At 49.6% G+C, this 13977-nt stretch overlaps 1 protein-coding gene across 1 annotated transcript; it reads right to left on the reverse strand.

The window, feature by feature from the left end:
• Positions 1-515: 515 nt before the first annotated feature.
• LOC136447119 (serine-rich adhesin for platelets-like) lies at positions 516-13319 on the reverse strand. The gene has a single exon (XM_066445812.1). It carries the CDS (start codon positions 13317-13319, stop codon positions 603-605), a length of 12717 nt encoding a protein of 4238 aa, XP_066301909.1. The 3' UTR covers positions 516-602.
• Positions 13320-13977: the final 658 nt, after the last annotated feature.

The following is a 13977-nucleotide window of genomic DNA, read 5'->3' on the forward strand; positions in this document are numbered from 1 at the left end:
ATATTGCGATTAGGTCTGTAGCGGCTGGGGTGCATTTTGCATTTATTTGCGGTCAATGGCATACCTGTGCTTGTTGCATACAGAGATGTTTATCATTTGTCGTTACTAGTAGAAGTCTGTAAAGTAATGTTAGTTGCATGATGTAGATGAAAACGTAACAAATGGCAGTGGTGGGAACAGAAGAGAATGGTTTCCTTCGAAGATTTCGAGAGTGAATATGTAGTTTGTTTGTCTAAGATAATGTGTGCTTGCCTTTGGGGTATTCGTAGAGAAACGTCATGTCAAGTATCGTAGTTTGTTATCAACAGTAAAATAAATAGTGTTACGTAGCATCAACTCTGTTGAATAAAACATTAGTTTTCTTGTGAGGGCGATGCACGCAACGGTTTGACCTATTGCACATACCGCACAGAACTGTGCTGTTAAATTGATACACATTAAGATAAAATGAACACAGATGCCTTACGAGATAAAAGTAAAATAGGCGCGAAGAAAACTTGACACACAGCAGTACATTTGTTTAAATGCTTAACAACGTAACTTACTGTCATTGTTCCAAATCTGTTAGGAGAACAAAGAATTGTCTTCAACTTAGAAATAGCTTAAACGTAATCAATACAATAGAACAGAATCGATAATTGCACACCTCTTAATGTTGAAGCACTCGTTCGCTCTATCAGGGTAGATTCCAAAAGTGTTGTTGGCTGGACCGAAGTTCTCGAGCTGCTATAGCTGCTTTCTTCTGTTGTGGCAATAGAGGAATAACCTGTAGACTGGCCCTCAGTGGACCCAACTTCTGAAGTACTGGAAAATGTGCTGGTGGCGATTTGCCTTGTAGATGCGACGGACGACAATCCAAGAGTGCTTGTCTGCCATGTAGTTGTGCCAGCCAGTGTGGTCTCCTCAAGATTTGATGTCACAGTGCTGTGTTCTGTTGTTGCAGGCACTGTATGGAAGGTGGTCCTTTGCGAGGCCGTACTTTGATCTGCAGCTGTAGATTCAGCAGGCGGTGTTGATGGGAATGAAGTTGTTGGCCTGCTTGTGGTCAATCTGATCCAATATGTTGTACCAGAGGAAGAGCGTTCCGTAGTCTCTACAACAGTGGAGTGACCTTCCGACGTACCAATCACTGTGCTTGTGGCACGATGTGACGTGGCTGAAGACGTTCCCAATGTACTGGCCCCCTTTGTTGTTGTACTAGCCACTGTGATCTGTGCAGAGGTTGAGGCCATAGTGCTTTGCTCCGTTGTTACCGGCATTGTAGGGATCGTAGTCCTTTGCGCGGTGGTGCTTTGTTCTACAGCTGTAGATTCGGACAGCGTTGTCGATTGAGCTGAAGTTCTGGAGCTGCTGGTCGAGCTCAATTCAGTTGATGTGGCTGTTGAAGGATGTGATGTAGACTGTCCTTCTGTTGAATGAATTTCAGATGTGCTGACGAGTGTGCTTGTAGCACTCTGTGTTGAAGACATGGCGGGCGACGACCCAAGAGTGCTTGTCTCTGCTAGAGTCGTCCCAGCCACTGTGGTCTCTTCAAGAGTTGATGTGCCAGTGGTTCGATCTGTTGTTGCCATGACTGTACGAAATGTGGTCCTTTGTGAGGTCGCACTTTGGCCTGCCAGCGTCGATTCCACACGTGTTGTCGGCTGGATGGAAGTTGCCGAACTACTGATGGTCGAGCTGCTTTCTTCTGTCTTGGCAATTGATGAATGTTCTGTTGAGTGGCCAGCGGTTAAAGGACCCTCCGTAGTGCTTACAAATGTGCTTCTGGCACTCATTGTTGTAGATACTGGCGTAGACGATCTTACTGTACTAGCCTGCGCCGTTGTTGTAACAGGCAGAGTTGTCTCTTCAATTGTAGAGGTCAAAGTGCTTTGCTCTGTAGTTGGCCTGATAGTTGAAAAAGTGGTCTTTGAGGCGCTTGTACTTAGAACTGCTAGCGTCGATTCTGCAAGTGTTGTGGCAGAAGACGATCTCAGTGTGCTCGCCCCCTCCGTAGTTGTACTAGCCAATGTGGTCTGTGCAGAGGTTGAGGCCATAGTGCTTTGCTCCGTTGTTACCGGCATTGTAGGGATCGTAATCCTTTGCGCGGTGGTGCTTTGTTCTACAGCTGTAGATTCGGACAGCGTTGTCGATTGATCTGAAGTTCTGGAGCTCCTGGTCGAGCTCAATTCAGTTGATGTGGCTGTTGAAGGATGTGATGTAGACTGTCCTTCTGTTGAATGAACTTCAGATGTGCTGAGGAGTGTGCTTGTAGCACTCTGTGTTGAAGACATGGCGGGCGACGATCCAAGAGTGCTTGTCTCTGCTAGAGTCGTCCCAGCCACTGTGGTCTCTTCAAGAGTTGATGTGCCAGTGGTTCGATCTGTTGTTGCCACGACTGTACGAAATGTGGTCCTTTGTGAGGTCGCACTTTGGCCTGCCAGCGTCGATTCCACAAGTGTTGTCGGCTGGATGGAAGTTGCCGAACTACTGATGGTCGAGCTGCTTTCTTCTGTCGTGGCAATTGATGAATGTTCTGTTGACTGGCCAACGGTAGAAGGACCCTCCGTAGTGCTGGCAAATGTGCTTCGGGCACTCATTGTTGTAGATGTTGGAGTAGACGATCTAACTGTATTAGTCTGCGCCGTTGTCGTAACAGGCAGAGTTGTCTCTTCAACTGTAGAGGTCAAAGTGCTTTGCTCTGTAGTTGGCCTGATAGTTGAAAAAGTGGTCTTTGAGGCGCTTGTACTTAGAACTGCTAGCGTCGATTCTGCAAGTGTTGTGGCAGAAGACGATCTCAGTGTGCTCGCCCCCTCCGTAGTTGTACTAGCCACTGTGGTCTGTGCAGAGGTTGAGGCCATAGTGCTTTGCTCCGTTGTTACCGGCATTGTAGGGATCGTAGTCCTTTGCGCGGTGGTGCTTTGTTCTACAGCTGTAGATTCGGACAGCGTTGTCGATTGAGCTGAAGTTCTGGAGCTGCTGGTCGAGCTCAATTCAGTTGATGTGGCTGTTGAAGGATGTGATGTAGACTGTCCTTCTGTTGAATGAACTTCAGATGTGCTGAGGAGTGTGCTTGTAGCACTCTGTGTTGAAGACATGGCGGGCGACGATCCAAGAGTGCTTGTCTCTGCTGGAGTCGTCCCAGCCACTGTGGTCTCTTCAAGAGTTGATGTGCCAGTGGTTCGATCTGTTGTTGCCATGACTGTACGAAATGTGGTCCTTTGTGAGGTCGCACTTTGGCCTGCCAGCGTCGATTCCACACGTGTTGTCGGCTGGATGGAAGTTGCCGAACTACTGATGGTCGAGCTGCTTTCTTCTGTCGTGGCAATTGATGAATGTTCTGTTGACTGGCCGACGGTAGAAGGACCCTCCGTAGTGCTTGCAAATGTGCTTCTGGCACTCATTGTTGTAGATACTGGCGTAGACGATCTTACTGTACTAGTCTGCGCCGTTGTCGTAACAGGCAGAGTTGTCTCTTCAATTGTAGAGGTCAAAGTGCTTTGCTCTGTAGTTGGCCTGATAGTTGAAAAAGTGGTCTTTGAGGCGCTTGTACTTAGAACTGCTAGCGTCGATTCTGCAAGTGTTGTGGCAGAAGACGATCTCAGTGTGCTCGCCCCCTCCGTAGTTGTACTAGCCACTGTGGTCTGTGCAGAGGTTGAGGCCATAGTGCTTTGCTCCGTTGTTACCGGCATTGTAGGGATCGTAGTCCTTTGCGCGGTGGTGCTTTGTTCTACAGCTGTAGATTCCGACAGCGTTGTCGATTGAGCTGAAGTTCTGGAGCTGCTGGTCGAGCTCAATTCAGTTGATGTGGCTGTTGAAGGATGTGATGTAGACTGTCCTTCTGTTGAATGAACTTCAGATGTGCCGAGGAGTGTGCTTGTAGCACTCTGTGTTGAAGACATGGCGGGCGACGATCCAAGAGTGCTTGTCTCTGCTGGAGTCGTCCCAGCCACTGTGGTCTCTTCAAGAGTTGATGTGCCAGTGGTTCGATCTGTTGTTGCCATGACTGTACGAAATGTGGTCCTTTGTGAGGTCGCACTTTGGCCTGCCAGCGTCGATTCCACACGTGTTGTCGGCTGGATGGAAGTTGCCGAACTACTGATGGTCGAGCTGCTTTCTTCTGTCGTGGCAATTGATGAATGTTCTGTTGACTGGCCGACGGTAGAAGGACCCTCCGTAGTGCTTGCAAATGTGCTTCTGGCACTCATTGTTGTAGATACTGGCGTAGACGATCTTACTGTACTAGTCTGCGCCGTTGTCGTAACAGGCAGAGTTGTCTCTTCAATTGTAGAGGTCAAAGTGCTTTGCTCTGTAGTTGGCCTGATAGTTGAAAAAGTGGTCTTTGAGGCGCTTGTACTTAGAACTGCTAGCGTCGATTCTGCAAGTGTTGTGGCAGAAGACGATCTCAGTGTGCTCGCCCCCTCCGTAGTTGTACTAGCCACTGTGGTCTGTGCAGAGGTTGAGGCCATAGTGCTTTGCTCCGTTGTTACCGGCATTGTAGGGATCGTAGTCCTTTGCGCGGTGGTGCTTTGTTCTACAGCTGTAGATTCCGACAGCGTTGTCGATTGAGCTGAAGTTCTGGAGCTGCTGGTCGAGCTCAATTCAGTTGATGTGGCTGTTGAAGGATGTGATGTAGACTGTCCTTCTGTTGAATGAACTTCAGATGTGCTGAGGAGTGTGCTTGTAGCACTCTGTGTTGAAGACATGGCGGGCGACGATCCAAGAGTGCTTGTCTCTGCTGGAGTCGTCCCAGCCACTGTGGTCTCTTCAAGAGTTGATGTGCCAGTGGTTCGATCTGTTGTTGCCATGACTGTACGAAATGTGGTCCTTTGTGAGGTCGCACTTTGGCCTGCCAGCGTCGATTCCACACGTGTTGTCGGCTGGATGGAAGTTGCCGAACTACTGATGGTCGAGCTGCTTTCTTCTGTCGTGGCAATTGATGAATGTTCTGTTGACTGGCCGACGGTAGAAGGACCCTCCGTAGTGCTTGCAAATGTGCTTCTGGCACTCATTGTTGTAGATACTGGCGTAGACGATCTTACTGTATTAGTCTGCGCCGTTGTCGTAACAGGCAGAGTTGTCTCTTCAATTGTAGAGGTCAAAGTGCTTTGCTCTGTAGTTGGCCTGATAGTTGAAAAAGTGGTCTTTGAGGCGCTTGTACTTAGAACTGCTAGCGTCGATTCTGCAAGTGTTGTGGCAGAAGACGATCTCAGTGTGCTCGCCCCCTCCGTAGTTGTACTAGCCACTGTGGTCTGTGCAGAGGTTGAGGCCATAGTGCTTTGCTCCGTTGTTACCGGCATTGTAGAGATCGTAGTCCTTTGCGCGGTGGTGCTTTGTTCTACAGCTGTAGATTCCGACAGCGTTGTCGATTGAGCTAAAGTTCTGGAGCTGCTGGTCGAGCTCAATTCAGTTGATGTGGCTGTTGAAGGATGTGATGTAGACTGTCCTTCTGTTGAATGAACTTCAGATGTGCTGAGGAGTGTGCTTGTAGCACTCTGTGTTGAAGACATGGCGGGCGACGATCCAAGAGTGCTTGTCTCTGCTGGAGTCGTCCCAGCCACTGTGGTCTCTTCAAGAGTTGATGAGCCAGTTGTTCGATCTGTTGTTGCCATGACTGTACGAAATGTGGTCCTTTGTGAGGTCGCACTTTGGCCTGCCAGCGTCGATTCCACACGTGTTGTCGGCTGGATGGAAGTTGCCGAACTACTGATGGTCGAGCTGCTTTCTTCTGTCGTGGCAATTGATGAATGTTCTGTTGACTGGCCGACGGTAGAAGGACCCTCCGTAGTGCTTGCAAATGTGCTTCTGGCACTCATTGTTGTAGATACTGGCGTAGACGATCTTACTGTACTAGTCTGCGCCGTTGTCGTAACAGGCAGAGTTGTCTCTTCAATTGTAGAGGTCAAAGTGCTTTGCTCTGTAGTTGGCCTGATAGTTGAAAATGTGGTCTTTGAGGCGCTTGTACTCAGAACTGCTAGCGTCGATTCTGCAAGTGTTGTGGCAGAAGACGATCTCAGTGTGCTCGCCCCCTCCGTAGTTGTACTAGCCACTGTGGTCTGTGCAGAGGTTGAGGCCATAGTGCTTTGCTCCGTTGTTACCGGCATTGTAGGGATCGTAGTCCTTTGCGCGGTGGTGCTTTGTTCTACAGCTGTAGATTCGGACAGCGTTGTCGATTGAGCTGAAGTTCTGGAGCTGCTGGTCGAGCTCAATTCAGTTGATGTGGCTGTTGAAGGATGTGATGTAGACTGTACTTCTGTTGAATGAACTTCAGATGTGCTGAGGAGTGTGCTTGTAGCACTCTGTGTTGAAGACATGGCGGGCGACGATCCAAGAGTGCTTGTCTCTGCTGGAGTCGTCCCAGCCACTGTGGTCTCTTCAAGAGTTGATGTGCCAGTGGTTCGATCTGTTGTTGCCATGACTGTACGAAATGTGGTCCTTTGTGAGGTCGCACTTTGGCCTGCCAGCGTCGATTCCACACGTGTTGTCGGCTGGATGGAAGTTGCCGAACTACTGATGGTCGAGCTGCTTTCTTCTGTCGTGGCAATTGATGAATGTTCTGTTGACTGGCCGACGGTAGAAGGACCCTCCGTAGTGCTTGCAAATGTGCTTCTGGCACTCATTGTTGTAGATACTGGCGTAGACGATCTTACTGTACTAGTCTGCGCCGTTGTCGTAACAGGCAGAGTTGTCTCTTCAATTGTAGAGGTCAAAGTGCTTTGCTCTGTAGTTGGCCTGATAGTTGAAAATGTGGTCTTTGAGGCGCTTGTACTCAGAACTGCTAGCGTCGATTCTGCAAGTGTTGTGGCAGAAGACGATCTCAGTGTGCTCGCCCCCTCCGTAGTTGTACTAGCCAATGTGGTCTGTGCAGAGGTTGAGGCCATAGTGCTTTGCTCCGTTGTTACCGGCATTGTAGGGATCGTAGTCCTTTGCGCGGTGGTGCTTTGTTCTACAGCTGTAGATTCGGACAGCGTTGTCGATTGAGCTGAAGTTCTGGAGCTGCTGGTCGAGCTCAATTCAGTTGATGTGGCTGTTGAAGGATGTGATGTAGACTGTACTTCTGTTGAATGAACTTCAGATGTGCTGAGGAGTGTGCTTGTAGCACTCTGTGTTGAAGACATGGCGGGCGACGATCCAAGAGTGCTTGTCTCTGCTGGAGTCGTCCCAGCCACTGTGGTCTCTTCAAGAGTTGATGTGCCAGTGGTTCGATCTGTTGTTGCCATGACTGTACGAAATGTGGTCCTTTGTGAGGTCGCACTTTGGCCTGCCAGCGTCGATTCCACACGTGTTGTCGGCTGGATGGAAGTTGCCGAACTACTGATGGTCGAGCTGCTTTCTTCTGTCGTGGCAATTGATGAATGTTCTGTTGACTGGCCGACGGTAGAAGGACCCTCCGTAGTGGTTGCAAATGTGCTTCTGGCACTCATTGTTGTAGATACTGGCGTAGACGATCTTACTGTACTAGTCTGCGCCGTTGTCGTAACAGGCAGAGTTGTCTCTTCAATTGTAGAGGTCAAAGTGCTTTGCTCTGTAGTTGGCCTGATAGTTGAAAAAGTGGTCTTTGAGGCGCTTGTACTTAGAACTGCTAGCGTCGATTCTGCAAGTGTTGTGGCAGAAGACGATCTCAGTGTGCTCGCCCCCTCCGTAGTTGTACTAGCCAATGTGGTCTGTGCAGAGGTTGAGGCCATAGTGCTTTGCTCCGTTGTTACCGGCATTGTAGGGATCGTAGTCCTTTGCGCGGTGGTGCTTTGTTCTACAGCTGTAGATTCGGACAGCGTTGTCGATTGATCTGAAGTTCTGGAGCTGCTGGTCGAGCTCAATTCAGTTGATGTGGCTGTTGAAGGATGTGATGTAGACTGTCCTTCTGTTGAATGAACTTCAGATGTGCTGAGGAGTGTGCTTGTAGCACTCTGTGTTGAAGACATGGCGGGCGACGATCCAAGAGTGCTTGTCTCTGCTGGAGTCGTCCCAGCCACTGTGGTCTCTTCAAGAGTTGATGTGCCAGTGGTTCGATCTGTTGTTGCCATGACTGTACGAAATGTGGTCCTTTGTGAGGTCGCACTTTGGCCTGCCAGCGTCGATTCCACACGTGTTGTCGGCTGGATGGAAGTTGCCGAACTACTGATGGTCGAGCTGCTTTCTTCTGTCGTGGCAATTGATGAATGTTCTGTTGACTGGCCGACGGTAGAAGGACCCTCCGTAGTGCTTGCAAATGTGCTTCTGGCACTCATTGTTGTAGATACTGGCGTAGACGATCTTACTGTACTAGTCTGCGCCGTTGTCGTAACAGGCAGAGTTGTCTCTTCAATTGTAGAGGTCAAAGTGCTTTGCTCTGTAGTTGGCCTGATAGTTGAAAAAGTGGTCTTTGAGGCGCTTGTACTTAGAACTGCTAGCGTCGATTCTGCAAGTATTGTGGCAGAAGACGATCTCAGTCTGCTCGCCCCCTCCGTAGTTGTACTAGCCACTGTGGTCTGTGCAGAGGTTGAGGCCATAGTGCTTTGCTCCGTTGTTACCGGCATTGTAGGGATCGTAGTCCTTTGCGCGGTGGTGCTTTGTTCTACAGCTGTAGATTCCGACAGCGTTGTCGATTGAGCTGAAGTTCTGGAGCTGCTGGTCGAGCTCAATTCAGTTGATGTGGCTGTTGAAGGATGTGATGTAGACTGTCCTTCTGTTGAATGAACTTCAGATGTGCCGAGGAGTGTGCTTGTAGCACTCTGTGTTGAAGACATGGCGGGCGACGATCCAAGAGTGCTTGTCTCTGCTAAAGTCGTCCCAGCCACTGTGGTCTCTTCAAGAGTTGATGTGCCAGTGGTTCGATCTGTTGTTGCCATGACTGTACGAAATGTGGTCCTTTGTGAGGTCGCACTTTGGCCTGCCAGCGTCGATTCCACACGTGTTGTCGGCTGGATGGAAGTTGCCGAACTACTGATGGTCGAGCTGCTTTCTTCTGTCGTGGCAATTGATGAATGTTCTGTTGACTGGCCGACGGTAGAAGGACCCTCCGTAGTGCTTGCAAATGTGCTTCTGGCACTCATTGTTGTAGATACTGGCGTAGACGATCTTACTGTACTAGTCTGCGCCGTTGTCGTAACAGGCAGAGTTGTCTCTTCAATTGTAGAGGTCAAAGTGCTTTGCTCTGTAGTTGGCCTGATAGTTGAAAAAGTGGTATTTGAGGCGCTTGTACTTAGAACTGCTAGCGTCGATTCTGCAAGTGTTGTGGCAGAAGACGATCTCAGTGTGCTCGCCCCCTCCGTAGTTGTACTAGCCACTGTGGTCTGTGCAGAGGTTGAGGCCATAGTGCTTTGCTCCGTTGTTACCGGCATTGTAGGGATCGTAGTCCTTTGCGCGGTGGTGCTTTGTTCTACAGCTGTAGATTCGGACAGCGTTGTCGATTGAGCTAAAGTTCTGGAGCTGCTGGTCGAGCTCAATTCAGTTGATGTGGCTGTTGAAGGATGTGATGTAGACTGTCCTTCTGTTGAATGAACTTCAGATGTGCTGAGGAGTGTGCTTGTAGCACTCTGTGTTGAAGACATGGCGGGCGACGATCCAAGAGTGCTTGTCTCTGCTGGAGTCGTCCCAGCCACTGTGGTCTCTTCAAGAGTTGATGTGCCAGTGGTTCGATCTGTTGTTGCCATGACTGTACGAAATGTGGTCCTTTGTGAGGTCGCACTTTGGCCTGCCAGCGTCGATTCCACACGTGTTGTCGGCTGGATGGAAGTTGCCGAACTACTGATGGTCGAGCTGCTTTCTTCTGTCGTGGCAATTGATGAATTTTCTGTTGACTGGCCGACGGTAGAAGGACCCTCCGTAGTGCTTGCAAATGTGCTTCTGGCACTCATTGTTGTAGATACTGGCGTAGACGATCTTACTGTACTAGTCTGCGCCGTTGTCGTAACAGGCAGAGTTGTCTCTTCAATTGTAGAGGTCAAAGTGCTTTGCTCTGTAGTTGGCCTGATAGTTGAAAAAGTGGTCTTTGAGGCGCTTGTACTTAGAACTGCTAGCGTCGATTCTGCAAGTGTTGTGGCAGAAGACGATCTCAGTGTGCTCGCCCCCTCCGTAGTTGTACTAGCCACTGTGGTCTGTGCAGAGGTTGAGGCCATAGTGCTTTGCTCCGTTGTTACCGGCATTGTAGAGATCGTAGTCCTTTGCGCGGTGGTGCTTTGTTCTACAGCTGTAGATTCCGACAGCGTTGTCGATTGAGCTAAAGTTCTGGAGCTGCTGGTCGAGCTCAATTCAGTTGATGTGGCTGTTGAAGGATGTGATGTAGACTGTCCTTCTGTTGAATGAACTTCAGATGTGCCGAGGAGTGTGCTTGTAGCACTCTGTGTTGAAGACATGGCGGGCGACGATCCAAGAGTGCTTGTCTCTGCTGGAGTCGTCCCAGCCACTGTGGTCTCTTCAAGAGTTGATGTGCCAGTGGTTCGATCTGTTGTTGCCATGACTGTACGAAATGTGGTCCTTTGTGAGGTCGCACTTTGGCCTGCCAGCGTCGATTCCACACGTGTTGTCGGCTGGATGGAAGTTGCCGAACTACTGATGGTCGAGCTGCTTTCTTCTGTCGTGGCAATTGATGAATGTTCTGTTGACTGGCCGACGGTAGAAGGACCCTCCGTAGTGCTTGCAAATGTGCTTCTGGCACTCATTGTTGTAGATACTGGCGTAGACGATCTTACTGTACTAGTCTGCGCCGTTGTCGTAACAGGCAGAGTTGTCTCTTCAATTGTAGAGGTCAAAGTGCTTTGCTCTGTAGTTGGCCTGATAGTTGAAAAAGTGGTCTTTGAGGCGCTTGTACTTAGAACTGCTAGCGTCGATTCTGCAAGTGTTGTGGCAGAAGACGATCTCAGTGTGCTCGCCCCCTCCGTAGTTGTACTAGCCAATGTGGTCTGTGCAGAGGTTGAGGCCATAGTGCTTTGCTCCGTTGTTACCGGCATTGTAGGGATCGTAGTCCTTTGCGCGGTGGTGCTTTGTTCTACAGCTGTAGATTCGGACAGCGTTGTCGATTGATCTGAAGTTCTGGAGCTGCTGGTCGAGCTCAATTCAGTTGATGTGGCTGTTGAAGGATGTGATGTAGACTGTCCTTCTGTTGAATGAACTTCAGATGTGCTGAGGAGTGTGCTTGTAGCACTCTGTGTTGAAGACATGGCGGGCGACGATCCAAGAGTGCTTGTCTCTGCTGGAGTCGTCCCAGCCACTGTGGTCTCTTCAAGAGTTGATGTGCCAGTGGTTCGATCTGTTGTTGCCATGACTGTACGAAATGTGGTCCTTTGTGAGGTCGCACTTTGGCCTGCCAGCGTCGATTCCACACGTGTTGTCGGCTGGATGGAAGTTGCCGAACTACTGATGGTCGAGCTGCTTTCTTCTGTCGTGGCAATTGATGAATGTTCTGTTGACTGGCCGACGGTAGAAGGACCCTCCGTAGTGCTTGCAAATGTGCTTCTGGCACTCATTGTTGTAGATACTGGCGTAGACGATCTTACTGTACTAGTCTGCGCCGTTGTCGTAACAGGCAGAGTTGTCTCTTCAATTGTAGAGGTCAAAGTGCTTTGCTCTGTAGTTGGCCTGATAGTTGAAAAAGTGGTCTTTGAGGCGCTTGTACTTAGAACTGCTAGCGTCGATTCTGCAAGTGTTGTGGCAGAAGACGATCTCAGTGTGCTCGCCCCCTCCGTAGTTGTACTAGCCACTGTGGTCTGTGCAGAGGTTGAGGCCATAGTGCTTTGCTCCGTTGTTACCGGCATTGTAGGGATCGTAGTCCTTTGCGCGGTGGTGCTTTGTTCTACAGCTGTAGATTCCGACAGCGTTGTCGATTGAGCTGAAGTTCTGGAGCTGCTGGTCGAGCTCAATTCAGTTGATGTGGCTGTTGAAGGATGTGATGTAGACTGTCCTTCTGTTGAATGAACTTCAGATGTGCTGAGGAGTGTGCTTGTAGCACTCTGTGTTGAAGACATGGCGGGCGACGATCCAAGAGTGCTTGTCTCTGCTGGAGTCGTCCCAGCCACTGTGGTCTCTTCAAGAGTTGATGTGCCAGTGGTTCGATCTGTTGTTGCCATGACTGTACGAAATGTGGTCCTTTGTGAGGTCGCACTTTGGCCTGCCAGCGTCGATTCCACACGTGTTGTCGGCTGGATGGAAGTTGCCGAACTACTGATGGTCGAGCTGCTTTCTTCTGTCGTGGCAATTGATGAATGTTCTGTTGACTGGCCGACGGTAGAAGGACCCTCCGTAGTGCTTGCAAATGTGCTTCTGGCACTCATTGTTGTAGATACTGGCGTAGACGATCTTACTGTTCTAGTCTGCGCCGTTGTCGTAACAGGCAGAGTTGTCTCTTCAATTGTAGAGGTCAAAGTGCTTTGCTCTGTAGTTGGCCTGATAGTTGAAAAAGTGGTCTTTGAGGCGCTTGTACTTAGAACTGCTAGCGTCGATTCTGCAAGTGTTGTGGCAGAAGACGATCTCAGTGTGCTCGCCCCCTCCGTAGTTGTACTAGCCACTGTGGTCTGTGCAGAGGTTGAGGCCATAGTGCTTTGCTCCGTTGTTACCGGCATTGTAGGGATCGTAGTCCTTTGCGCGGTGGTGCTTTGTTCTACAGCTGTAGATTCCGACAGCGTTGTCGATTGAGCTGAAGTTCTGGAGCTGCTGGTCGAGCTCAATTCAGTTGATGTGGCTGTTGAAGGATGTGATGTAGACTGTCCTTCTGTTGAATGAACTTCAGATGTGCTGAGGAGTGTGCTTGTAGCACTCTGTGTTGAAGACATGGCGGGCGACGATCCAAGAGTGCTTGTCTCTGCTGGAGTCGTCCCAGCTACTGTGGTCTCTTCAAGAGTTGATGTGCCAGTGGTTCGATCTGTTGTTGCCATGACTGTACGAAATGTGGTCCTTTGTGAGGTCGCACTTTGGCCTGCCAGCGTCGATTCCACACGTGTTGTCGGCTGGATGGAAGTTGCCGAACTACTGATGGTCGAGCTGCTTTCTTCTGTCGTGGCAATTGATGAATGTTCTGTTGACTGGCCGACGGTAGAAGGACCATCCGTAGTGCTTGCAAATGTGCTTCTGGCACTCATTGTTGTAGATACTGGCGTAGACGATTTTACTGTACTAGTCTGCGCCGTTGTCGTAACAGGCAGAGTTGTCTCTTCAATTGTAGAGGTCAAAGTGCTTTGCTCTGTAGTTGGCCTGACAGTTGAAAAAGTGGTCTTTGAGGCGCTTGTACTCAGAACAGCTAGCGTCGATTCTGCAAGTGTTGTGGCAGAAGATGATCTCAGTGTGCTCGCCCCCTCCGTAGTTGTACTAGCCACTGTGGTCTGTGCAGAGGTTGAGGCCATAGTGCTTTGCTCCGTTGTTACCGGCATTGTAGGGATCGTAGTCCTTTGCGCGGTTGTACTTTGGTCTACAGCTGTAGATTCTGCAAGTGTTGTCGATTGGACTGAAGTTGTTGGGCTTCTTGTGGTCGATCTGATTCCATATGTTGTACCAGTGGAAGAGTGTTCTGTAGTCTGTACAACGGTGGAATGACCTTCCGACGTACCAATCAGTGTGCTGGGAAATGTGCTGCTAGTCTGTGTTGATGTCGTGAAAGGCAGAGTGGCCTCTCCAGGAGTAGATGTGAAAGTGCTTATCTCAGTACTTGCCTGGGCTGTCTGAGGTTTGGTAACTTTGGCGGTTGTTCCTTGGCCTGTTGTCGATTCCATAAATGTTGTTGGCTGCACTGAAGTTCTAGAGCTACTGGTCGTCTTTGCTTTTTCTGTTGAGGGAAGAATTGTTGACTGGCCAACGGTGAATCCACCTTCTGAAGTGCTAGCAAATATGCCTGGAGTTGTAGTTTGTGTTGTTTGAATTAAGGAATGTCCCGTAGACCGTCCTACGGACGAATGTACCCCCTCAGTGCTGGCAAATATGGTTATAGCGCGTTGCGTTGTAGATAATCCTTGTGTGTTGGTCATCATTGTTGTAGCAGGCTTTGTTTTGTCTTTTAAAGTAGACGTCAATGTGCTTTGTTCTGTTGTTGCT

Source organism: Branchiostoma lanceolatum, chromosome 13, assembly GCF_035083965.1.
Source record: "Branchiostoma lanceolatum isolate klBraLanc5 chromosome 13, klBraLanc5.hap2, whole genome shotgun sequence".
In the NCBI taxonomy this organism is placed as follows: domain Eukaryota; kingdom Metazoa; phylum Chordata; class Leptocardii; order Amphioxiformes; family Branchiostomatidae; genus Branchiostoma; species Branchiostoma lanceolatum.

Bases quoted from the DNA above. Each gene is read 5' to 3' on its own strand.
- LOC136447119 (XM_066445812.1), bottom strand. From the start codon at position 13,319: ATGCCGGTAACAACGGAGCAAAGCACTATGGCCTCAACCTCTGCACAG.